Source organism: Botrytis byssoidea (genome assembly GCF_014898295.1).
Source record: "Botrytis byssoidea strain MUCL 94 chromosome Unknown BBYS_007, whole genome shotgun sequence".
Taxonomy (NCBI): Eukaryota; Fungi; Ascomycota; class Leotiomycetes; order Helotiales; family Sclerotiniaceae; genus Botrytis; species Botrytis byssoidea.
In genome coordinates, this window is record NW_024065848.1 from 940,514 (window position 1) to 965,830 (window position 25,317).

The 25,317-nt window shown below is 44.1% G+C and overlaps 7 protein-coding genes across 7 annotated transcripts; 4 read left to right on the forward strand and 3 right to left on the reverse strand.

Annotated features, from left to right (window-relative positions):
• Positions 1-826: 826 nt before the first annotated feature.
• Positions 827-2,263, forward strand: EAE97_004327 (uncharacterized protein; the record flags this gene model as incomplete). Its single annotated transcript, XM_038874839.1, has 3 exons — positions 827-862; positions 932-2,183; positions 2,241-2,263. 3 exons carry the CDS (start codon positions 827-829, stop codon positions 2,261-2,263), a joined length of 1,311 nt encoding a protein of 436 aa, XP_038734283.1.
• A 2,428-nt stretch (positions 2,264-4,691) lies between these two features.
• On the reverse strand, positions 4,692-7,018 carry EAE97_004328 (uncharacterized protein; the record flags this gene model as incomplete). The annotated part of the gene is made up of 2 exons (XM_038874840.1): positions 4,692-6,803; positions 6,872-7,018. 2 exons carry the CDS (start codon positions 7,016-7,018, stop codon positions 4,692-4,694), a joined length of 2,259 nt encoding a protein of 752 aa, XP_038734284.1.
• Positions 7,019-9,271: 2,253 nt separating this feature from the next.
• On the forward strand, positions 9,272-10,846 carry EAE97_004329 (uncharacterized protein; the record flags this gene model as incomplete). Its single annotated transcript, XM_038874841.1, has 1 exon — positions 9,272-10,846. The coding sequence occupies one exon, from the start codon at positions 9,272-9,274 to the stop codon at positions 10,844-10,846; it is 1,575 nt and encodes a 524-aa protein (XP_038734285.1).
• A 2,646-nt stretch (positions 10,847-13,492) lies between these two features.
• EAE97_004330 (uncharacterized protein) lies at positions 13,493-14,960 on the reverse strand. The gene is made up of 2 exons (XM_038874842.1): positions 14,815-14,960; positions 13,493-14,753 (listed from the first exon to the last, which is right to left on the reverse strand). The coding sequence occupies exons 1-2, from the start codon at positions 14,860-14,862 to the stop codon at positions 13,728-13,730; spliced, it is 1,074 nt and encodes a 357-aa protein (XP_038734286.1). The 5' UTR covers positions 14,863-14,960; the 3' UTR covers positions 13,493-13,727.
• A 172-nt stretch (positions 14,961-15,132) lies between these two features.
• Positions 15,133-16,092, forward strand: EAE97_004331 (uncharacterized protein; the record flags this gene model as incomplete). The annotated part of the gene is made up of 1 exon (XM_038874843.1): positions 15,133-16,092. One exon carries the CDS (start codon positions 15,133-15,135, stop codon positions 16,090-16,092), a length of 960 nt encoding a protein of 319 aa, XP_038734287.1.
• A 356-nt stretch (positions 16,093-16,448) lies between these two features.
• On the forward strand, positions 16,449-21,478 carry EAE97_004332 (uncharacterized protein). The gene is made up of 2 exons (XM_038874844.1): positions 16,449-16,776; positions 16,841-21,478. The coding sequence occupies exons 1-2, from the start codon at positions 16,526-16,528 to the stop codon at positions 21,312-21,314; spliced, it is 4,725 nt and encodes a 1,574-aa protein (XP_038734288.1). The 5' UTR covers positions 16,449-16,525; the 3' UTR covers positions 21,315-21,478.
• A 1,451-nt stretch (positions 21,479-22,929) lies between these two features.
• Positions 22,930-25,164, reverse strand: EAE97_004333 (uncharacterized protein; the record flags this gene model as incomplete). The annotated part of the gene is made up of 5 exons (XM_038874845.1): positions 22,930-23,923; positions 23,971-24,235; positions 24,293-24,528; positions 24,999-25,026; positions 25,086-25,164. The coding sequence occupies 5 exons, from the start codon at positions 25,162-25,164 to the stop codon at positions 22,930-22,932; spliced, it is 1,602 nt and encodes a 533-aa protein (XP_038734289.1).
• Between the last annotated feature and the right edge of the window lie 153 nt (positions 25,165-25,317).

Below are 25,317 nucleotides of genomic sequence, written 5' to 3' on the forward strand. Positions count from 1 at the left end.
TTAAAAAGAGCGGGAGCGGGATGTCGGATTGACGGGCTTTCTGGCCAGAGATATGAGGCATGAAAGCATGATTTCGGCTTATTCTTTGTAAAAACAACCAATCAAGATTGGAGAAGGGATGTAATTATCTGCTGAGTAATCAAATCCAAAAGTGGCAGTGGCAGTGGCAGTGGCAGGCAGAGCAACCTGGAAGACCCGTGGACAGGAAGGTTCTTTCATAATTATCATTAAAATTCCAAGGTTGGGATGACTTCATAAACTTTTTATGCATTCCAGGTTGGTTCCGTCTTACCCTGGCATTCAGAGGCCCATGCTTGTTGAGAATGCCGTGTTATGTGCCCCCCCATGTGAGTTGATGCAAACGATCCGACGATTCCATAAATTCAATTCATGAACATTTTGACTTTTGAATGCGCTCCAAAGCAAGTTTTCTTCCACTACGACATATTAGACCTGGGAATACCTTCATCTTCTTCCTTTATTATTGTTACCCATTCTTGACCTATTCGGCCTCCATTGCTAGGTTTTATCAGCTGTTATCGATTGAGAATCCTACTTCCTATAGCATAGCTAGGTACTTATAATAAGATACCAAGCAAATCAGGGCTGATAGAAACCGCCGTCAACAAGATCTGCTCAGCCACTCCTCGTCATCGTCTGTACTACAGAAAACAACCCTGAAATACCACCAGAGGCATTTCTCTACTTTAAACATCACAACTCATCACAACAAACATACAACTCTACAAACAAAACCTTCTGTTAAACAACTCAAAAACCTTACACTGAGCCTTTTCTTGTTAGATTTGGAAGCTAAAATTGGGAAATGTCCTTCAAGGGCTTTCAAAAATCCCTGGTCAGAGTGAGTATGAATGAACATTTTCAAGCCGGAACGCGGGGATTCTTGCAATTTTGACTGACTGACTGATAGGCGCCTCAAACGTTCAAAGCCAAGTTCAATCTAGGGGAACAAACAAAAGATGCCGTCTATATTGATGCGGAACGGCGATTCCAGGAGTTGGAAACCGAGACGAAAAAGCTGCACGATGAGAGTAAAAAATACTTTGAAGCTATTAATGGCATGATGAACCATCAGATTGAATTCTCTAAAGCGATCGCCGAAATATACAAGCCAATTTCAGGAAGAATGTCCGATCCGGATTCCCTGGTTCAAGAAGGAAATCCAGAGGGAATCAGGGCATGCGAAGAATACGAAGAAATTTGCAAGGACCTCTTGGCGACTCTACAACCAGAACTGGAAATGATTGAGACAAGAGTGATTCGACCTGCCGATGAATTATTAGAGATTATCAAGGTGATCAGGAAGACTGCGCTCAAACGCCAACACAAGCAATTAGATTATGACAGACATCGAGCTACACTCAAGAAACTACAAGACAAGAAAGAGAAGACTTTGAAGGATGAGAAAGCCATGTATAAAGCGGAGAACGATGTTGAACAAGCAACTCAAGAGTTCAATTATTATAATGACCTCTTGAAGGACGAGTTACCTAAACTTTTTACGTTGGAGCGCGAGTTTATCCGTCCATTGTTTCAATCGTTTTACTATATGCAACTGAACGTCTTTTATACCCTACACGAGAGGATGCAAGGATGTGATATTGGATACTTTAATCTCCAGCTTGATATCGAGGAAGGTTTTGAGGCGAAACGAGGCGATATTCGAGATCAGGCAGAAGCTCTTTCCATTGTGAAGTTTAAGACGACAGGTGCCAAACGTCCACCAAAACCTCTTGCTCTCGGCGGACCCAACCGTCTTGCCATTGAGAACAAGCCATCTACATCCACAGCGCTGACTACGACTCCAAACCGCCGCGCATCCACCGACTTCTCATCGTCGGAAAAGCCACCACCACCCTACTCCTCGATGTTATCTCCTACGAATCCTGGTAACAGCGTAATGCGATCGGCGTCGACAGGTAGTTCATGGGGTGCTGCCGCTAAAGCGAAGAAAGCGGCACCTCCACCACCAAAACCGAAGCCATCGAGGCTCAGCGGTGCGCCAGCTGCGGAGACTGCTACCGCATTGTATGATTATGAGGCACAAGCAGAGGGTGATTTAAGCTTCAGTGCTGGAGAGACAATTGAGATTGTGACGAGAACTAGTAATGAGAATGAGTGGTGGATTGGAAAAATTCACGGAAAACAAGGACAATTCCCTGGTAAGTCTTTCCGGAACACTCACATGTTTATTGCCCAGAGTTAACGCAAATATTTAGGAAACTATGTCAAAGTCAACTAAGATTATAAGTCTGAAAAACAATAATTCTTATCAATACCCTTACATGGCAAAACTTTTGAATCATCATATTCCCGGGGACCTTTTGGGATTGCGCATTTAGACGACAAGTAACACTGTTTACTTGAAAACAACACGGTGCATCGGAGTAGGACTTCGGAGCAGAGGAATCGACGGATAAAGACACGAGTGTGAACCTGAGCATGTACTTACATACCAAATAACTAATACGATGCTTACTTTTTGATCAATGAATTGAGAGCTTGCGGTCAAATCCTCTTGGCTGATATGACATCTTTCTACGTGAGGCCTTTTGAGCAGCACCAATATGCACGAAGAGAATGCTAGTGTTGCGGAAAACGCTTCGGCCCCAATTACGTCGAACAGCTGCAGACAAGAACAGTCAAAAGCATACCTATCAAGAAATTAAACAGGATCGGTATTCTTTCATGGATATCTTACCCGCCATCGGCATATGCATTCATTATACAAGATCACTTTCGGCTCGGTCATTCGTGTTGTGTAAGTGAGAATCTGGGCGCACACGACATACGGCTACACGGCATGATTTGATATGATTTGATATGATATGATATACATATGCGGAAATCATTTTTCGGTTGAAATTACAACGCAGGTCTGTGATATGTGTGTGTGTGTGGTACGAATGAGTAATGGCAGGTATATAAATAAAAGTAGATACAAATCGAGTATTTGTGTATGATTATTTGTGTATGATGATTAATTGGGAGGCTTATGTAGTGTAGTTTATTTGTGTATGATGATTGATTGGGAGGCTTATGTAGTGTAGTTTATTTGTGTGATGAAAATGTTGTGTAGATACCTAGGTAGATAGATGACTTGTGAATTATTCTTAGATTGGATATGATGTACCGAAACTGTTTTTGGGGGGGGGGGGGTTTCTTCTCTCTACGTAAATCGACAGAGGCTGAAGGTGTACGAAGACGAAGATGAGGAATGTCATGGTATGCTATGGTTAGTGGGTGGTGCTTGGTATGTCATGATGTGATGATCTTGATCATGATCATGAGTAGACAAAGATTATGCACCTGTACATTGAGCCTCCTTGTTGAGTCTTGGCTACACAGGTAGCTACCACTCTACTGCCTTACCTTACGTTTTCCCACCCTGCTGCATATACTGAACAGGACCCCTGATTTGATTCATTCCCAGATCCGCTCACCGAACACCTAGTCCTTTATTCGTCGTGTCGTGTGTGCGTGGAGAATCAAGCGTCGTCCGCGACTAGAATTCGAATTTCGGATTTCGGATTGCAGATTATAGATTACAGATGGCTATGGTAGGGAATGAGGGGTAGAGATACCAGCTAGGTAACTAACTACGAATTCGCGATCGTTATTAACTAAATACCGCATCGCATGTCATGTCTATCTAGGTAGGTACCTAGTAATAACTAGAATGAATGAATGATCAGATAGATATTCGACAACACGTTATTTTTACTTTATTACTTTATTGCATCTCATTTCCATCTCTGAATATCGGGAATACCACACCATACCTACCTACCGATAGCTCTTTTCGGAGGGGCCCGATACTTCATGCACGAGGATAGATAGATGATAGCATAGTACGATATGATATAATATAATATCATATATGCATACAAGTAAGCTGCGCAGCTCTACGCCCGATTTTTATGGAGATCGAAGGGTGCGCTTCTTACTGCATGAGCTAGGTTCGTGGATGTGGATAGATGGGTGGATAGCTCGAATATGAGTATGCGTATGCGTATGATTATAGATACGCCTATTTCGGGATGCGAATCTAGATGCTCGCTACCTATATCTGAGGCTGGAAGTTCTGCACGTATGAAACGTGAGGATAGGTCATATAGGCAAAATCTGCCTTGCCATTGTCATTATGTAGATAGGGTATGATGTGTGATGATGCTGTATCCGTATGCACGATTTACACACTGCGATGTTACATTTGGACAGAAGTGAGCGAGGGGAAGGAGGGGTATGATAGGATATTTCAGTTAGTTGGCTAGGTATAGGTGACAGTATGCATGTCTCGGACATGCTCGATAGATCGAGAACGTCATCCCCGCATTCTCGCAACACCACCTGGACCTGTTTGCCTCGCCCGGCACATGTGTAATGTTGGTGCCAATATGTATATGCCGCATGCTATTGAAGAAATATGGCTTTTACCCCTCACTCAACGTCTATACGTTCACCGAGATCCATGTCCGATGTGCGATATGCGAAGTTACACTCTCCGCCATACGCGTTGAAACTTAATTTGATGTGTCGATCTTTCTTCAAGACACTGCAGACTCAACATACAAAAGCGGAAGTTAATGTTTGTACTTATCAAATAGGAATGTGCATTAGATATGTATAGAGTATGATGTACGCCAGCAATGTACGCCCCTAGATATGAACTAAGAAGTAAAAAGAGTGTGCCTCCCATTTTCCCCACCGTTAAGGACTGCCGGTTTTCGGTCCTTTCCAAAATAATATCCCAGTCCAATGTCTTGATACATGGCTTTCTCGTGCCAGATCCATGATGCTTTTGCAGTGGAGGGACTGGAAGTTTCATGTATGTTGAGATGTGTATGACCACTTGCATCAGCAGCTCCGGCTATTACCGTCGTGTGTGAGCAATTTTCCGTTTCCGTTCCCTTTTCTTTGCCCTTGCCCTTTTCTCTTCGTTCGATTTCAATTGTCATGTCTGCTTCCATGACACCCCTGTACATAATCTGAGGATCGTGGAGATTCGCATCCTCCATCTGCGCACTCATATCAAACGTATGACCAGTAGCCCTCCCATCAATATGCGGCCCCTCACCCAGTCCCTTCCTTGTCATCCCACCCCATTTCTTCAGCCCCGTCAACTTGATTGCCGGATCGAAACTGACAAAAATGATAGCTTGAGGACTATCATAACCCCCTGTTACATACACTAGACTTCTCTCATCAGCAGTACCTTCCACATTACCGAGATGCGTCGGCGGATTTAACAGCTTGTAGAGCTCGTCCAAAGCTTCGTTTGCTACTTCGGGGTCCTGCGCCGGGGGCCAGTACGTAACATCTGATTGCTTGTACATTTGGCTTAGGGCGTCTTCAACATCAGTTGGTGAGCACAGAAGTCCAGCTTTAGAGGGATGATTCTGAGAGTAAACGAGGGGTGGGCCAATCGTTCGGGATCCGGCGCGAAGCCGTAATCTCTGTTTCTCTTGCCAGTCGGTGGGAAGAGGGTCATCCACAACGTCGAGAAATGTGGACGAAGAAGAGTCGTAATATCGAATTCGGGATTTGGCAAGTGTGAATGTTTGATTAGAAGATCCATCGTGACCTGGATGAACAAATTGCGGGAGTCTCTTTTGCGAAGGCATATAATTTGGATTGTCGTCTTTTACAAGTAGTCGTAAAAGAGGATCGTCGGGGTAAGCCCTTAGATCGCGGTCATTGTAACTGTTACAATCCTCCGAGGTACTTGATTGTGTATTTGTTGATGAAGAGGGGCCGGCTGAAACAACGGAGTACGATGCTTTTGTCTCTGAAGGAGAGGTGTCTGTCGCAAAATATAGATCATCATCCATATCACCGAATTCTGACTGGAAAATAATAGGGGTAGTATAGTAAGTGCGCTGGCTTCTGCTTGCTCCATGATACCACTCCTTTCGAGACTCAATAATTCTGAGTTCTCCGGTATTCTCATCCGTATCAAGTCGAAGATTAGTCCATCGGTCATCGATTGGACCTTCTTCGTGCTGACGCCGCCACATACTCTCATTCTTAGTTCTCTCGGTCAACCCTTCACAAGGGGAAGCGAGAGGGAATCTGATGCAATGATAGAATGAAGTCCAGTCTATCTCCTCAACTTCAAATGATGTCTGGTTTGAGAGTGCATAGAAGTAACCGTTATTAAGCTCAAAACAGACAGTTGATCCGATTTCCGACCCTACCATATCTGGCAGGCGGACTTTGTGGTTGAACCATTCTCTTTCGGTAAGATTGTAGCCATGTATTACCCATTTCTTGTGATTGTCTGAGCCCAATTCCGAATGTGTACCATAGCAGAGATATTGTCCATTATGGCGAACAAACAATCTCTCTGTAGAGTCCAATTCTTTTACAACAAGAACTTCACTAGTCTCAATGCTGAATGCAATGAGCCACGAATTTGCCTCTACTCCTGAGGTTTTGTAGACACATGAGATTACACTGTCTGAACAATACAACACCTGGAATACACCTTTAGTATTGCAAGCAATTTTTGAGATAGCACTACTCAACATTCCTGGAATGCTGACAACGGCTTCACAGCAAGCCGAATCATGAAGATTCAAGACTCTCAGTTGGTCATCGAGAGTGTAGCACAGGACACCTTTGCAATAAAGATATGCATCCCCGAAACCAATAGTTGCTACTGAGTACGGATTGACAGTAGCGAAAGCCTCTCGCCGCTTCGCAACTCTCCGAAGAGCCGATGCACTAAGACCAGCAGTATGCTTATTTGACAACGCTTCATTGCAGAAGGGTATCTTATTCTATACGGTCCTTGTCAGCCACCTACGTGGCACGCACAGTCATGTTGATGACGAAGCGGGTAGCTTACTTGTACAATTAATCTGCATATGCTTTCCTCAGTAAGTAGGTACTTCAATGCTTTGCAAGAGAGGCCCAAATTAAAAACATCGTCGAAATTGATGTTTGTTATAATATTGGATAGGACTTCATATGGAAGGGAGAGCAGATTAAACATCAGATATTTTCCGCAAAGGCGCTAGGGATTTTAGCTGCGCAATCGATGTTAGCTTTCGGCCCAAGGACAATGGGGCAGTTGATACGTACATGCAAATTGCGCACGAAAATCAAAGGGCCGGGATAAAGAAAGATGTTTTTTTATCCGGAGGAAAAAGACTGTTGACGGGCTTACAAGCAAGCACGCTGCGTGATTGTGCACTTATAGGGCGGGCTCAGAAGAGCCTCATAGTGATACGAGATATTCGGGATATTCGTATCATTCATTGTACTGCAACCATTCCAAAAGTAGAAATGGAATACAAACAAATCGCGCACGTTGCGAGAAGAGCCGCATAGTCCATCGTTCTTAATTAATTAGGTTCACTACCTAGGCATTAGTTGCAGATACAACAGCAAGGATATAATTAAGTTGACACTATAAGGCGATCATCCATCCTTTCGCCTAATAAAATGCATGTTCTACACTTGCTTTTGAGGCTCTTGCGGCAATGTTCTTTCCGTGTATCTCCAGATTCTTAATTCGTCAAATTACATCTCAAGAATCGGGCGAAAAAAAGGACATATGGTCAATTCTACTGATCTCTCGTTATCTTGTGGTGAGCGACCTCTACATATGCAAAATGGAACACATATACATACAAATGTACGCACACATGATGAAGTGTCGCTTTTGTAAAAGTACCCACGAGGCATCTCGTTGCCTCGTCTAGCATGTGGGAATGAATGCAGGGGTAAAACAACCATGGAATAATCTGGAGGCTGAGTCGGAGGAGACAGTGTGTTACACTAGCCAAGTGATATGCGGAACGAATCGAGTTTGACCTACATGCCTGTAAATGTCGGTTGTGCCTTCAAACAATTTCGGAAATGTAACCGGGTGACACGTTGGGAACATGGTGTAGTTATCTGTTGAGGCTCAAGTTCAAACGGTTGGAAAGAGCAGAGTCAGTTTAGTGTATCGAATCGGGATAGAAACAAGGCAATGAAATCCATCCATGGATTGGTTAACCCGAGGAAAGTGGGAAGAGTGATTCTCAAATGACCATCGTATCGAACGGTTTACAAGGCGGTGAGATGATAAGAGCAGAGCCGCGCTATCAAAGGCACTGGTAACTTTTCCAATGTCCACAATCAACACAGATCTGGGATGAAAACAGAATCGGCCAGATTGAGTTGCGTCGCCAAGAAGAAGCTCGGGATTCAGAAGAAGGTAAAAGGGGTCTCAAAAAGAAGAAATCCCAAGGTTGCTCTTCGCTGGTGTCAAAATGAGGAGGACAATTTCGCAACTGAAAAAAGTGTTTCCAAGCGTACCCGAGCAGTATCGATAGTGCCATCTCTACTTAGTGACGTATGGACATGTGAATAGCATCATTCTTCGAAAGCGAGATTTCTCAAGCTGCCAACCTCACCTTCTTACTGGCTTTCACAATGTGGTCCCGGCTCACTCAGACTTTTGAAATTGAGAGTCCGATGGAGTTTCCTGGTACATATCGGATATGTCTTTGTGATGAATTCAATATTCAGTATAGCATTCAAATAATTCCAAGGAGATCATGATATATACTCCGTAGTTGTATCGTAGATTGTAAGTTTGTGAACCAAGCTTAGGGAATTTTTAATAGTGCCCGCGGAGAAAAGGACTGGACCTTCCTATTTCGCTATAGTTTCGGAATTGGTATGTGCTAGCGGGGGCTAGTGGAGTGGCCAATGAGAAACGCTGCTCCAGCACTCACTCAATACAGAAATTCTCAATGCTATTTCGTCCCCAGACCCTTCGGTGATTACATAATTTAGGCTTTGATTTCGAGACAGTAGCATCGAAGGAGAAGACCGTCCCATCTCGATCTTTGATTGGTTCGAATCATTAATAAGCATAGCACATACGACGTAGAGCGCACGTGACACTCGATTCCGCATCCGTACCAGAGAGTTATTGTCTGAGTCATGAGCACTAATCTGGAAGAGTCAGACCCCTGTTGAAGGAATTAAGATAAAGGGTCCCTCGTACGTCCCTCTTAGGTCCCTCGTAAAAAATTCCAACTCTCGAAGCGAGCCATTCCGAACTCCGTTATCTTACGTACTGTACGGAGTTGAATAAAAAATGGGATGTCACTCGTCGACTCGTTCCCCTGATGGCGACTTTTGCTATCACTTACGACGTATATAGGTAAAACATCATCGCGAGAGAATACTAACCGTTGAACAACATGTCGCAGATTATTTCGAAAGATTTCGACTTCGAACTTAGAATATGGGCCGTATACAGAACTTCATCTCAGGCAGGAGAGTCGACCCATCGTCACCGCCACCTCATCTACTGAAATTTCGATCCTCAAAACTATTTATCCTTACGACAATATGTGTCGCAGTATTTACCGACATCTTTCTCTACGGAATCATCGTACCGGTCGTACCTTTCTCACTCACCACGCGCGCAGGTGTGCATGAATCTTCGGTCCAGAGCTGGATATCTGTGCTACTCGCGGTTTATGGCGCAGCATTACTCATTGGAAGCCCGATTTCAGGATGGTACGCCGACCACTCATCATCAAGGCGTCTGCCACTACTGATAGGCTTGGTCGCAATGGTTGGTTCTACGGTTATGCTGTGCCTGGCAAAGTCGGTCGCATTGTTGATTGTGGGACGCATATTCGGAGGGCTGAGTGCCGCCATTGTGTGGACCGTGGGACTAGCCTTGTTGGTCGATACCGTAGGGCAAGCCGAAATTGGAGAAATATTAGGTTATGTGAGCTTGAGTATGACTCTTGGGATTCTAGTGGCTCCCTTGTTGGGAGGAATTGTGTATGAGAAAGCCGGATATTATGCCGTTTTCTACATGGCTTTTGGATTGTTAGTCTTGGACATTCTTCTTCGCTTGATATTGATCGAGAAGAAAATGGCTCGGCAATGGTTAGACGATGAAGTGCCCAATTCTGGCAGCAGTTCAGATTTAACAATCTCGCCTAATCGTAATGAGGATGCGATTGTTACAGATGCACGAAATAAAAACGTCACAAACACGGATGAGGAGAAGGCAGCACAGAGCAAGCCCTTGGGCACTACCGAAGCCGCGCCGACTAGCCTCCCACAGATCAGTAAATGGCCCGCCATGTTCACTCTTCTGAAGTCCAGAAGGCTCTGTGCCGGACTGTGGGGTTGTGTGGTTCAAGCATCTCTGATGTCATCATTTGACGCTGTTATCCCCCTATTTGTCCAAGATACTTTTCACTGGGATTCTGTTGGAGCAGGATTGGTCTTTCTTGCTTTGATGGTTCCCAATTTCGCCGCACCTGCTGTCGGTTGGGCATGTGATCGTTATGGCCCACGTTGGCCATGTGTTGCAGGATTTTGTTTCGCAGTACCATTTTGGATTCTCCTACGACTCGTTACGTATAACTCTTTAAACCAGAAAGTTCTTCTCTGCGCACTGCTAGCGCTCATTGGTGTCTCCTTGACATGTGTCATGCCAGGGTTAATGGCCGAGATTACATATATTGTTGAAGCCAAGGAGAAGCAGATACCCGGCCGATTTGGAAAGAACGGAGCATATGCACAAGCGTATGGTCTCTTCGTCACTGCTTTTGCGGCTGGTACTCTCATCGGACCAATCTGGGCAGGTTATGTCCAAGACTCTGCAGGATGGGGCACAATGTCCTTGTCGTTGGGGTTATTCAGTTTGGCTGGTGCTGTCCCATGTTTTATCTGGACTGGAGGTCTGATAACAAAATCTAACGCTAAGACTGCAGAAGAGAGGGCGGCCAATTCTCAATCAGGGGTGACTAATGACCCTATGACTACAACAAGTAATGCGGAGAATATCGTATAGTAAGCTTCTTTTTTTGCTACATAGTTATATACCCATCGAGAATATAGTAGATATGATATAAGGTCGGTCTGGAAGATAATTTAAAGAATCACATTTCCAAAATTATCAGTAAAATTATATATTAATTTAATCTTTAAAAAGATCAAGTGAGATACTGTTTTGTGATGTACAGACTCATCATCAACTCTGCCATTAATGTTATACTACATTCATGGTAAAGCCCCCCTGATCCATATGCTCCACGTTCGTCTAACTATACTTTCCCTGACAATCACATTCCTAATTTACACTCCGCATACTCACATTCCCCCCGCGCCCCACAAAAGGCCAGACCATTTTACCTCCCCCGTTGGGATGATTCGACTACCTTCACCACTGTCTAAAGACTTATACACATCCATCCCAAAATCTGGAATCCACTCCCACAATTAATCCTTCAAATAAATTGTCCACCTCGCACATCGCAAGGAACACGTTAATACTCTACTATCCAATCTCAATCCTGACATGCAAGTAATTTTTGAAACATCGGATGAAGACACAAAGTCTGTTACCAAAAAAAAAACATTAATGTATGGATACTGTGGGATGAGCTATGTTTGGTTTTTTTTGTGGTACAATGGGCAAGGGAAGGTTACGAGGGAGTTAGATAGGTATGAGATGGAATAATGGATTGAATGATTGTGTAAATCTTTGAAGAACTCTGGGTCGGGGAATGAGAATTGAGAAGTATAATGGGAGTGGACGTAGGGTTTAGAATGAGAGATGTTATATTAGATATAGGTAATATAGAGTGGATGGATACTTGGTACGTAGATGGATATACCATACAATATATTACAATCCTTCTCAAATCACGCACTCTACTCTATCGCCACAGAAGTCACTGAGGGTCACCAAACCCCGTCTTGAAAATACGCAGCTAGATGTTATTATTATCAATAAACCTTACATGACTAGGTACTACAACGCACTCCAATTGTGTTTCCTTCCCTAGCTTCCACCATTCTAAAGATGACCAAATGACACTCTGCCTTGTCATCTAGTCTTCGGATCGACCAACCTCGTTGCTTGATCCCGTCTATAGTCATTTCGTTGTAGCTTTAGTATTGCCTTGCGAAACGCTCTCTTCTCAGATCAAATTCTATTTGGACATGATACTTTGAGTCGGAAACGGTCGGGAATGATTTATGTACTGGACTTTGTCTTTTTGGCAGTGTTTTGTATCAGTCTGGCGTCGAAGAATCGAAGCTCGTATAAATCACTGCGGTCTCGGGATTTGTGACCTCACGTATAACTAACACCCATTCCAAACTACCTGCGCTCCATAGGCTCTAAAACAAAAGTCTGTTTTGTTGTCTTCCCGTTCGCATTGGAGTTCACGAGAGAGGTGATGACATCGTCAATGTAGTGCGCATCTCCGTTCGTTGAGTCTTGCGCTGAGCGGGATATATCTGGGGGATGTAGTGTTGTGGGATTGGCCTGTGTGAATGGGCTGAAGGGACAAATATCGAGAGGGAGGATAATGGGTTTGCGCGACACAGGAGGAGATATAGAAGGTAATGCAGAAAACGAACTAGATTAAGTGGCAGAAAGTGAATGGAAGAGACCAGGAAGTGATGAGGAGCTTGGTAGCATTAGACTGATTTGAGCGGGGACTCAGGAGTGGTTCGTCAGAAGCTGTCGCAAGCCTGTCAATGAACTACAGTGGACAATTATTGTGAATGAAAGGGCCTGCTGAAGTTTTGGCTTTAATTCATACAAACATTAGATTACTGAATTACCGGTGGTTCTAACATAGTGCTGGCCACAGGCTGTATTGTCGTCGTTTCGTAAATAGCGTGAACTGAACTGGGCTGAAGTTCGAACGAGTTCCATACTTTTATTCATATCATCATATCCGGTTAGCCATATCTTCGAGTGTCTACGGTACTAGCAGGAAGTTTCAAGGTCTGATTGACATCAATGTGTGGATTCCCCTTAATACATATGGATATTAGAATGCGCATCTATATATACGGGTAGCGATGGGCGTAGTGTTCATGAAGCTTATCGCCTAGCTCAATCGAACCGGAAACTGGTAAGAGCCCTATGGAATAAAAAAACATTGTAATTGCAGCAGCAAAGGAGCTCAACACTTTAATTTGTCGACACCTAGTCTTATTTTGACTGAAGACAGCTCAAGATATTCAAATACGGGGGCACATCCCAAAAGAACCAGTTCTAGGGTTTGTTCCCCTGTCAATAAAAAGACAACGCACAAATCGGAAATCACGATACTAAATTCAAGAAAATAAACTAGTACAACGACATCATTGTCAAGCGAGCTTTAAGCACAGGGGTATCCAGCCACGTGGACACGGCAGAGGTAGACAAGCAACAACAAAAAATAGGGACAGATCATCTCACTTAAAACAAAGCAAGGCTACCGGCATATGCGACTAGAATAACAACGGGATGACCCTTGTCCCTGCTATGATGTGCAACAAATTTCCAACATACCGAGTGATAGGTGCCCTTTGTCGACATGAAAAAAACGTGGCAGTCATATAAAGCCATGTAATGAAGACCTAATGTAGGTGCGGCTTGAGTAGATGTGCAACAAAACAAGATCATTAGATGATGAGGTAAGGGGGCAGAAATGAATAATTTGCAGAAGATCCACTCGCTTGAGTAGGAAGGGGCATCTCGGCCACCGATACTGGGAAGAAGAAGGTAGTATTTCGGCTCAACTTGGAATGATTCAGAAAGAAAAAAAACATCTGGAAATGCCGTTCATGGTGTATGTAAGAACAACATGGCATTCGAAACTTTCGTGGACCCGGTTGAGAACATGTACCGTGAAATTTATTTATTAGCTAGACATCAGTCCAATATGAGTTTATCGATTACCCCTTGCGCCAGCTGGGGCATCCGTTCTTCTACGTTTCAATACAGTCCCCATTGCATCTCTCACCTCCGGATCGGACCTTATAGTGTTTTGTACAAGCCATTCTTTGACTTTCCCCTTTACATCATTCATCGCCTGTGGATCATTGGCGAATGGAATCATTTCTAATGCGTGAAGTCGAGACGCATCGACCTCTGCAGCTTTTGCAGCTTGTTCTAATCGATCGAGTTGCTGCTTCAGCACAGTTTCTGGGGTTCCATTTTGCGGAGCTGTGGGTGGTTGTAATAATGGGCCAAGTTGGGAAAACGCAATGTATAATGTGAGACTCGCTTTCCGAGCGAGTTGTATTAATTGAAATGGAAGATATGGCGGATGTGATGTGAATTTCGTGAGGATTGGATTTAGTATGTTCGTTGCAAGAACGGGGAAGTATGGACGCGAAACTGTGTGCAGTTCAAACACGCAGAGCATAATTATGGTGATCCAGCGCCAGTATTTGCCCCAGTCTAAGTAGCCAGCAAGGCTCAATCCGTACATGAATATCCCAGCGATGCCGTAATAGGGCGCGATCGTCTGCATGCCATGGGCAAGGTAGTCTCTGATTGTTGAACAATGTTGCCATCCTATTACTTCTGGCCCGAATCTTTCGTATGCAAATCGTTTCGCGGGGTTAAGAAGTGTGTCTTGTGCCAATTTCAAATGGACAAAGTAACCCTCAGAGGAAGGGGAAGATGATGACACTTTGTCAGGATGATGAATGGCTGCCAGCCGCCTGAATCTTGACTTAATTTCTCGTTCAGTCGCCGAATGAGGGACTCCCAGATCTTGGTAAAAATCTCTTGCTTTGCGAATGTCCCAGTCGGCTTCGTAGATTGTGTATAGGAGATATGTAGATATGACTAATATGTTTATGCGCCGGCGATGTAGGACCCATTTTGGAGAACCAGGTTGAGGTTTTGGATCGCCAACACGTATTGTCAGTCCGTACCATAAAGTTTGGACCCAACCCGTAACCAACTGGAGAATCGTGTTAGGAAGCACTATATGAATTGCATGGTGGTATTAGGGGACAACTTACATTAGGGAGGAACGTCCAACCAGCTAAAGAAAGAAGATTATTAGACATCTCTTAGAACTCTGCCCGCTCCGTTATTGTATTTTCAGGATATAGAAGACATGGACTTGCAAAAGAAGAGAAAACTGTAGTCCCTTGTGTAGGTTTTATGTATTGGAAATGTATCCCAATCGGCAAGAGTAAAGCCACTTATCCTTTGTTTGCGACAAAAGGCTTATCTTATCGGAACACGCTAGCGGCCGCAGCAAAAGTTTCTGGGGGAGACGTTCACGAAAAAAATCAATAGCCTTGAAAGTCAATAACAACAGAACGTCAATTGAAATGCCTTCACAATCAACAATCGCCGGGGCTTCTCCCAAAAAACATAAGAGCAAGTCGGAAAAGAAGCACAAATCAATAGATAGCGAGAAAAAGCGAAAACGTGAGAATGGGGAAGAAGGACATCGATCGAAGAAACACAGATCCGAGAAGACGGCTACACTTAGTTCCTCCTCGATACAGCCACCAGCTGAAATATCGCCATTCCATTTACAGACATCTTCCATCTTTTTGCCCTTAGCACCAGTATCTCAGAAATTTCCTCTCGAAGGTTTATGCGCCGAACACCTTTCTCCACTCATTCTCACATATTATCCCCCATTCAATGGAGTTATTCTTTCCTACAGCAACCCACGATTCGCCGAAAAAGCCTTTGGTAACGACGGAGATTCTACTCTTTTACAAAACTTGGACGAATATGCGGTCAGTTGGGCTTGGGTGACTGCTGAGTTTCTTCTCTTCAAACCGGAAAAGGGAGCTTGGTTAGAGGGTTATATCAATTTACAAAATGAAGGGCATCTTGGTTTAGTCTGTTGGAATCTTTTCAATGCAAGTATCGAGAGGGCAAGATTGCCAAAAGAATGGAGATGGGTCGGTGTAGAGGACCAAGAGAAGGATGTGGAAGCCGAAGCTGAAGAAGGCGCAACATACGCTGAAGATGGAATTGGCTATTATGTGGATGGAGAGGGCAAGAAAATTGAAGGCACCGTGAAATTCCGAGTCAAGGAGATTGAATCAAATCATGATAAGGAGAGAGGGTTCTTGACAATTGACGGAACTACGTTAGATGAGGAGGCTGAGATGCGATTGTTGGAAACCGAACAGGACAGAGTTGGAAATAAAGACAACGCCGGTAGACGTCTAGGTGGTGCAAAAGCTCTTGGTGCAACTAGCTTAGGAGTAACCGTTGAACCGTCTGCCACGGAAGTGGACACAGGGAAGAAACACAGACGAAGAGATTGAGGTGTTCTCTGAGCATTATATGGCGTTAGTGGATACCAGGGTTCTTCATAATGATACTATCTTAGCTAAAACTCACGCGTGATGCACTCTATGTGTATTTACCAGTTTATACAAGTCCTAAAATCTGTACAACATGTGAGAGTTTTTTAATATCGAATGGCTCATTTAAAGACACCAAAAACGATCTCAGAGAGGTATTTTCGTGCACTTATCGTCAATCAAGCTTACCAGGTGCAATATCCCAGGGAAATGAATATCTAAGTCTATCACGTGATTGCCCGTACCTTCTTTTTTATTTTTGGAATTCGCGAAACTATTTTCGCGTCATACGCCGTGCTTTCTTCCCCACACCTTCTTTGCATTGCATTTCCTAGCTAGGTAAGTCTTAGAAGCTTCAAACGGGTCGGATCGATTTACATTCCTCATCGCCGACATGAGACTACGTTTAAGTGTGCGCAGGCACAATCTTCCTGACTGTCCCATCATCTGGGATGTCAATACCTCGACATCTGCACCTACAGTGTCAGAATTACTAAATGAAATTAATGATGTAATTCCAATCGAATCTACAGAATGGGGGATGGAGGATTATGCTGTTGAGGTGAAGGGGAAGGGAGGGCTTAACTATGAATGTTTACACTTTCAGCCTGTTGACAAAGTAATGAAGGAAGAAGATGAAGTAATGTGAGTTTGAGCTTGCATTCATTACACATTTGCGAGAAACGTATACTAATAAATTATTCTTTAGCATTCGCCCACTTCTTACTAATGATCTGCGAGCGCGAAGAATATCTGGAAGGCACCAAATTTCGGCGGATGGGAGACATTTGGTTGACGGCGTTGCGTTTGGAAGACCTATGTTAAGGAGACCAATAAACCGCCCAGCAATTGAGATCCCCCCTCGCAAACGACGCAGAATTACAACCGATGAAGACGAGGATTCAGAGGACGCCGAAGATGAGCCAGCAGCTAAAAGAATTGCTTTCCGACCAGAAGTTGACGAAGACGAAGACGATGAAGACGACGATGATTTTGAGCCAAATGCAGAAAATTACGAGGATGAGGAAGAAGAAGAAGAGGAAGAAAGCGACGAGGAAGTCGCAGATAAAGAAAGTCGACAATTAGTTATTCGTGCGGATTTTGAGGATGATGATGAAGAGAGTGATGAGGAAGTTGAGAACACAGACGACCGACAACTCGTCCTTCATGCAGATTTTGATGATGATGACGAAGAGGACGATGTAGACTTTGAGCTAGGAATGGAGGAGCAAAATTCGGAGGATGAGGAGGAAGATTTTGAGGGGTTCCAAGATGACCAGCCAAACTCAACCACTCCCGACAATGAAACGGAAAAATCAGGCGATGTTGACGAGCTATCTGCTGCCGACAGGGCTGTCCTTTCAAGTGTCAAGAACCCATCAACAAGAGCAAAAATTTGCAAATTGCATACTGCTTTTCCCAACGCCTCCATGTCCGTTGTCAACTTTGTCTTAAAGGGTTCTGATGGAGACATATCGCACGCCTATGAGGCTCTGGTTCGAGGATACGTTCCTGCTAAGCCGAAGAGCTCTATCTTACAATTATCTCCTAATCAGCCCAAATCACCGAAGGTCTCGTCTAGATCCCAAGTCTCTAAAGGCAGTGAAGCAGGAATCACATCCAAGCAAAATGGTCCGGCGTCAACTAATAATATGAATTTAGACGATGAAGAATCCGGTGAGGAGGAGGAGGAGGAAGATCCATTACTTCAACACTATGATCAGCACGGTTTGCCGCCAGGTTCAATTGCTTCAGGCAAAGCATTATCTTATATGGCTGAAGCTATAGAGGGTGCTCCCGACTCAAAGTCAAAACATACCAAGTTTGAAACCGGTCCTGCAGCGATATCTACTAGTAATGGTAGCACTTTTGCAGGTAGAGGTTTGAGCAGCGGGCTTACCTCTACACCAGCAATAGATCTTAAGCCCAATGATGATGAAATATCTATTGATAGTGACGAGTCCTCAGAATCGTCTTCCGAAGCTGATTCAAGCAGCAGTAGTGATGATAGCGATGACTCATCCAGCGGAGACGATTCTAGTGAGGCTGCTGACGCATCATCCTCATCGTCTGATAGTGACAGTGATAGCGATTCTTCGAGTGATGATGAAGCACCGGAAGTCAAATCGAGTAAACAGGCTGTGCCAGTTTTTGAAGCTGCTAAGCAAGAACCTAACCCATCTACCGACAAACTTGTTCCAAAATCACGAGTTCCTGTGCCTCCTAGACAGGGCAAGAAAGCAACGCACTCCAGGAATCAGCGTCGTAAACAGGGTATTGCTCTTGCCAGGCTGAAAGAGCGAGGAATTCTTCCAGAGGACACTAAAGTATCTGAATTCAATCAGCTAGAAGTCAATGATAGCACTTCTCCCGAAGACGCATCTGCAGCGCTAGCAGTATTGAGAGCCAACGCCAACTCCGTCAAAATTCAGAATGGATCAAAAAAAGCACTCTCCGAAGCTGACGAGTTCGAGGCGCGGCGACGTGAATTGCTTGCGTCTCTTGCGTCCGGTGGTATCGAGGTATCTCCAACAACTGGCAAAACTGTGGTTGATACTATGGATGCCGATGTTCCAGAAATGGTAAGCGGTGCTCCTAAAACTGGCAAAGATGCATCCGAGAATCCCACTGAAGATTCCGATTTCATCAACGTGGATCCACAAGAGGATTTTGACTCCATGCCAACAGGTGCAAATCAAGGATCCAAGTCACGACGAGCGAAATTAGACGTGGGTGCCGGTCGTCGATTATTGTTTGGTGCACTTGGTATGAAGAATCCTAAGACGAAGAAGGACGAGGACAAGCTTCGTAATGACTTGATGAAAGATGTCCGTGTTTCTAAGACTGTCAATCCGCCTGAAGAAGTTCCCGCCCAGCAGACTGACATTCTCGCTGTTGATAACGATGGATGGAGAGATAAGGTTGCTGTCTATCGAGCGGTCGAATGTTGTCAAGATGGTGTTGTATTGAGCGAGCCACCGTTTCCATTCGTTCAGCGATGGGATCCTCAACAGCAAAATAATAGAGGTGGCAAGAGGAAGAACCAGGCGCAAGGGCACAATGAAGATTCACAAGGTTCGAAGAAACGAAAGCGACGCAATGGAAAGCAAAACTACTCTGAAGAACAGGAGGAGTATTTTGACGAATCATACCAGCCAAGCTACGAGGAAGATGTCACGGAGACACAATCGACGGAGCCGCCAGCGAGACAGGTTGAGAGTGTGGAGCTCAGGACCGAAATGGGAAATCCTGTCCAAGACACCCCTGATCTAGTCGAACTCCCAGAAGATCCAGCTAGTCTGCCAAATCTAGAACTAAACACGGTACAATCTGGGATGATCATTGCCTTCAAGCAAATGCTTATGGACGAATCTACAAAATGGCAACCACAAATTTCAGCTTATCGTACAGCCTCCGTTCTTTCCGTCGACGACAACGGTGATATCACAGTTTCTTTGGCAAGAAGAGACAGAGATTACCCAGTGAAGCATTACGACGAAAATGGAGAGAGGATTTGGGGAAAGTTTGAAATGCCTAATGAAGAAGAGGATGAAGAGGAAGAGGACAATGGAGAAATGATCATCACCTTCTACGAGCTTGTCGAACCGAAGATTGTCGCCCCTGCCCCAGTAAGCCTGTCTACCGAAATCTCCAAAAATGGCATGGCGACTGATGAATCCGTGACTTTAAGCAACGAAAATATAGACGAAACACAATGCTCTCATGTCACAGAGACGCAGTATTATGACACAGACCCACCAGCTCCTACCGAAACTGCAGATATGATCAGTACGCCACGTAATTCGAAGCTAGAGTATCTGCAAGCTGAAGCATTACCGCAATCAATCACTGATAGTGCCAAGGAAAATATTTCACATCTTATCAAGGAAGCTGGTTTTCGTTCTAATGTACCCTCCTCCATAGTCCGAGATTTTGCTCTCAACGATTTGGAAAAGGGTGAAGAAGCGCTTAAGCACGATGGAATGAATGAAATTGACGAAACTTCGTTTTCGCCAAAATTCAATGGTTTCGGTTCGAGCTCCCCGACCCGACAACCACAGTCAATCACTTCTCCTGACAGGCAACAATCGAGTTGGCACACTGTAGGATCTCAAGAACCTTCAAGCGGTCCAAACCACGATAAACCGGATGTGGCTGCAAATCAAGAAGCTGAATCAACTATTCAAAAGGACTTAACAACAAGAGTGCCACAAGTAACTCCAAATGTACCCAGCATTCACACCAAGCCAACCACCAAGAAAGTCAATGTCAACAAGGCTCAGGCATCGTGGGAAGCCCTTCAGCCACGTAAAAATGCATCTAGTCCAGTTGAGACAGACCAAACACTTGACACGATTGAGGTAGATTGTAGAGCAACAGACCCAAAGTTATCAGGGCAATCATCATTCGCAAGTTTGGTCACTGATCATGGACGGCAACCAGATTTCAGTTTTGAGAACATACGAAACCAGGAATCTCATGACGCCAAAACAGATGTTACAACAATGGATATGGCAACACAGGATGGTGATGAGCCCGAACTTCCTCCACACCTATCCAATTCGACTAGCAAACCTACTGAGAACGACGATAAGGATGTACCTTCATCGGATGATTTTCCAACTGTTGAAGAGTTTCTCAGCCAGCCTTCCCAGTCTTTGAAGAAGCCTGAGGAGAACGCTTCGCAGCCTCCTCCAAAAAAGCCGCAGACTGTCACCAGGACGAGAAAGACTTTGGCAGCATTCGACGATACGCAGTCTTCAGCAATCCCGGCAGATGATAAGAGTAAGAAAGCGTTCGTGGCATTTGATGATTCAGACTCAGAGTCGGATGCAGTGCAGGTGAGAGCCGAGCTTGAACCAAAGGGAGCTGAAATCAAACCAAAGAAGACCATTGCTGCATTTGATCCGTCTTCTGATGAAGAAGATCAGACCACGCCCAAAATTTCTAAAGCACCACAAAGTTCGCAATACATGGATCTGACCCTTTCAAGCGATTTAGAGCCCGAACCTGAGAATGAAAAATTGAACGGCGAAGGCTCAAAGAGAGATGAAGATTTTGAGGCAGGATGGGGAGCAAAGACGAAAAGTAATTTGAGAGGATTGAAGAGACAAGGAAGTAATAGCTTGGGAGGTGCAACAACCACTTCTCTGAACACCAAAACTTTCAGAAAAAGATTCTGAGAATTTCAGATAGTGGAAAGTCAATCTCAAGATTCATTTCAAATGGTGTGCTGATTTAAGCAAATATTATTTGTAGAGAGAGACGTAGCAGAGGATTATGCAGCAATTAGCAGAATAGTAAGGTACAACAGGTAGCTACAAAAATTAATACAATAACAGATAATTATTCTTGACTTATGTTTTTGCATTCTCTATATCTTTAAAACCGTGTTTACATCGGACTTCATTCTACTTTCGAGTTGATTGTCTCTCCTGGTAAGTGCATAAAGGTGACGCATGTGTTCATTGCCAATACCTATTTTGAATTTTCTGCTTCTAACATTTCAGGAGTCATATTCCTCCTTGATTTTCGCTTCCGTTATCAACCCTATTCAAATGATTCATTTCACAATTTTCTTTTGATTTCTAGCCTAGTTGTATGGAATTATTTTTGTTTCGTTTCATCTCATCCCTGATGTATGCAAGACCTCGTTTGGTCGGTGTTCAGCCAAGAACAATGCGTTGGCTCTCGATCGTTCTTGATTGCTGATAGGGCTTAGGATTCTTCTTCTAGAACAGTTTCTACCCCTCTCCACTCATTTTTCTTTGAAGTTATATTTCTTGATTTTTTGATGAGAAAGGTTCATTCAGTGATACATTGATTAGCAAGTATGTGTTTAGTTATACCGAACACATGTAATCTTACATCTCTTGCGATTTTGCGAATATATTTCTCTTGTCGCAATATCTTTTCTGTTACTTTTGAATACACATTCGCGTATATAAGATTCTCGGATGCCTTTGGTAGAAGTTCTAGTTGTTACTCATTCTCGAGTAAATGTACTCAAGATACAGATTTCCCTGTTCCTAACAGTCGGTCCAACACGTCTACCCATAAAGAGCCACCATATCACCCCGCGCCGCATATATACGGATTCTACCCCGCCAGTCATCATTCGCATTTATCCAAAGAATCCTGCTTTCGATCTCGAATCGCATACTCAGTCCTCGAAACTACCTTCTATTTCTCGACGTTTCGATTACCGAACTGAAAGTTTTAGTGGCAAATAAACAATCGTATATTCAAAAACATCCCGAGTCCGAAGTCCTCTCCAAGTCAGTCTGAAAGTTTAGACTTCCTGAAGTGCAGAATAGGAGTTAGACCGAGGTCAAGACTCAGATACTTGGAAGAATATGAAACCTATCTCACGACTCCTCGTCTGGAGTTTCTTGCCTGTTATTATCGCTTCAGTATTGTCGGCGCCTACTCCGGTTTTCACGGCTACAACTACTATTTCAGCATCGGATTCATCATCGATTCCGTTCTTGTTTCGAAAACCAAGGTTAATATTTCACGCAGATCACCTTAGTGGATCAATGAAAAGTTTTGGCAGGGAACTGGCACCTAGGCCTCCCAAGCCATTGCTTGTGTCATAACAATATTCGTGTAAATTCTACGAAAGTGGGTTTTTTGTGTCAGAAAGGAAAAATAGACTGAGAGAAAATGTCTGAAAGTTGGCAAGGCCTATGATTCTTCAGGTATACATAATTGGAGGTATTATCAACAGTCATTAGTGTACAGATCATTAGACTTCTTGCACGAATTTCTTTTCACAATTATATTTCTATAATATACTTAGGATCTCTCAAGTTCCCTATCACCCGCCCACGCCAACTTTCTCGTATCCAATCTCTCTCCCTCACCCCTCTTGACTTCCACAACTTTCTCTCCCGTTGCCCATCTCAACATCGTAAGAGAGTGTTTTCCAAAAGTATATTTACCCTTTCCGTCCCATTTACTTTCCTTAATACCGACTTCCTCCTTCTCCGCAGTGTTTGTCACCTTAACATTATCTCCAGTGACAGTGAAAACATCAACCTCACCCTTCACCCCCAATAAATCCGTCTCGAAACTCTCCTCCTCGCTCACATTCACAACACACAAACTAATCACTCCTTCTTCATCTATACTTCCCGCTACATCCAACCAGCTTGCTCCTCCCTGTTCACCCACTACACTGCCCAACCACTTTGGTTCCTGAACCCCTTCGTACGCCCCACCTCTCACATGTAATCCCAGAGTCCATCCGCGCATATACTTACTATATAGCCATAATGGCCACCAAGTCGTTTGTTTAATAATCCCATCTTTACTTGTCATCAATGGAGAAATGACATTGACGCTCTGAGCCAAATTTGCCATCCCCACATAGCGACTCTGTCGAATAAAAACATTCAACCATACACCGACAGCTAGAGCATCGCTTAGAGTATATTTTTCTTCAGCGCCCTCTTCTCCGGGTGCGCGCAATGGATCCCAGACGTTCCATTCGTCGAAGCAGATTTTGGGGACAGGTACTGAGGGAGGGATCTTGGCTTGGATGCGTGCAATTTGGATGAGGGAGGCGGCGGATTCAATGGCGGTTTCTGCTTGCAGGGGTGAAAGGGCGTTGGGTAGATGTTGGGATGAGGTGCTGTAGATGTGGATACTGTGCATGGTTATGTGGTGAATATTGGGTAGTAGCACGGTAAGATCCCAGGGGGAGAGACCTGTTTCACCACACAGAATGAGCTGAAGTGATGGGTCGAGGAGATGGAGAGCTTTGGACCATTGAAGGGCTTTTTTGGCGCTGGATTTATTTAGCATTGAATTCTTGGGGTGGGAGATTCAACATACTAGTCTTCAGCAGTCATTTGCTCAACTTGCCACGGTCCCCAAACTTCGTTCCCTAGTGCCCAGTATTTGATATTGTATGGTTCTTCGTGTCCATTCTTTCTTCGAAGATTGGCATAGTAGGTATTTCGAGTACCGTTGCAATACTCTACCCATGCCAATGCTTCGGTCAATGTTCCTGTTCCCATATTGAGACAGAAATAGGGCTCGACTCGTTTTTCCTTTCCTTCTGAGAGAACACTGAGATAATGCATGAATTCATCAGTTCCTAGATACTGTTAGCTTCCGAGCTCAAGCGAAAGCAAAAAATGAGAAGAACAAGTACCAAATTCATTCGTCTCAGTTCCTAACCAGGCAAGTTCAGGTCGAGCCGGTCGATTTTCTCTAGGCCCGATGCCATCTTCCCAGTGATATGTAGCGATGAAATTTCCACCAGGGTAGCGAATCACAGGAATATCGAGTTCGCGGAGCGCACCGAGGACATCTGTGCGGTAACCATGTTTGTCGGAGAGAGGGTTACCAGGATCGTATATTCCACCGTAAATGCAACGGCCCATATGTCTACTACGTGTGAGCAAATATACAGCCAGGTGTAATGGCTTTAAGCTGAGATGTATGTATTCTATCTCCAGACCACAAGCTCGTGATATGGGGAACTTTCAGGTATTGTAGAGTAGAATGTTGTGAAAACGACATTGCGTATTCAGCTGGTTGTGGTATATTCATGGAATCTCCCATCCGAGAAGGTCTAATGTCCAGTAGATGACAAAATTCGCACAGAATGACATTTCTGACATTCTTTGATATCTGATATCTCTTGAGATACAGCCAAAGTATAATCCACACGATGGCTTCTCGCTTCAACTTTTCAGCGAGCACCACCATCTAGAGACCTTCTAATTCCAAGCACAAACCATACGAGTTTAGATAAGGACTCTAGTTTTAGAAGAGATCAAATATATCCTCATGAGGATGCCGCCAAGTGGTCAAACGACACCAGACTTTTGAAGATATAAAAAAGTACTACTCACTCCATAAACCCTCCATATATCATAGGGTCTATTTCAAAGTCAGTATACCTTCATATCAAACAACTTATGAAGCTCTCTCAGACATACCGATCTTCGACAACCTCCTCGACGCATCAATACTAATCGAAGGCGTCTCCCCATCGGGTATTCTCGTAAACGTCGTCATCGTGTCAATATCTCTTTCCCTTGTTCAGATGCGAGTAGTATTCCGTGGCTCACGGGATGAAACAAACAACATAAAGCGCTGCACAAGGAATCCTGCCATCTTAATAAACCTCGGAAGCGCATCTGACAAGACCTGAAGAACAGTCTCCCGTCT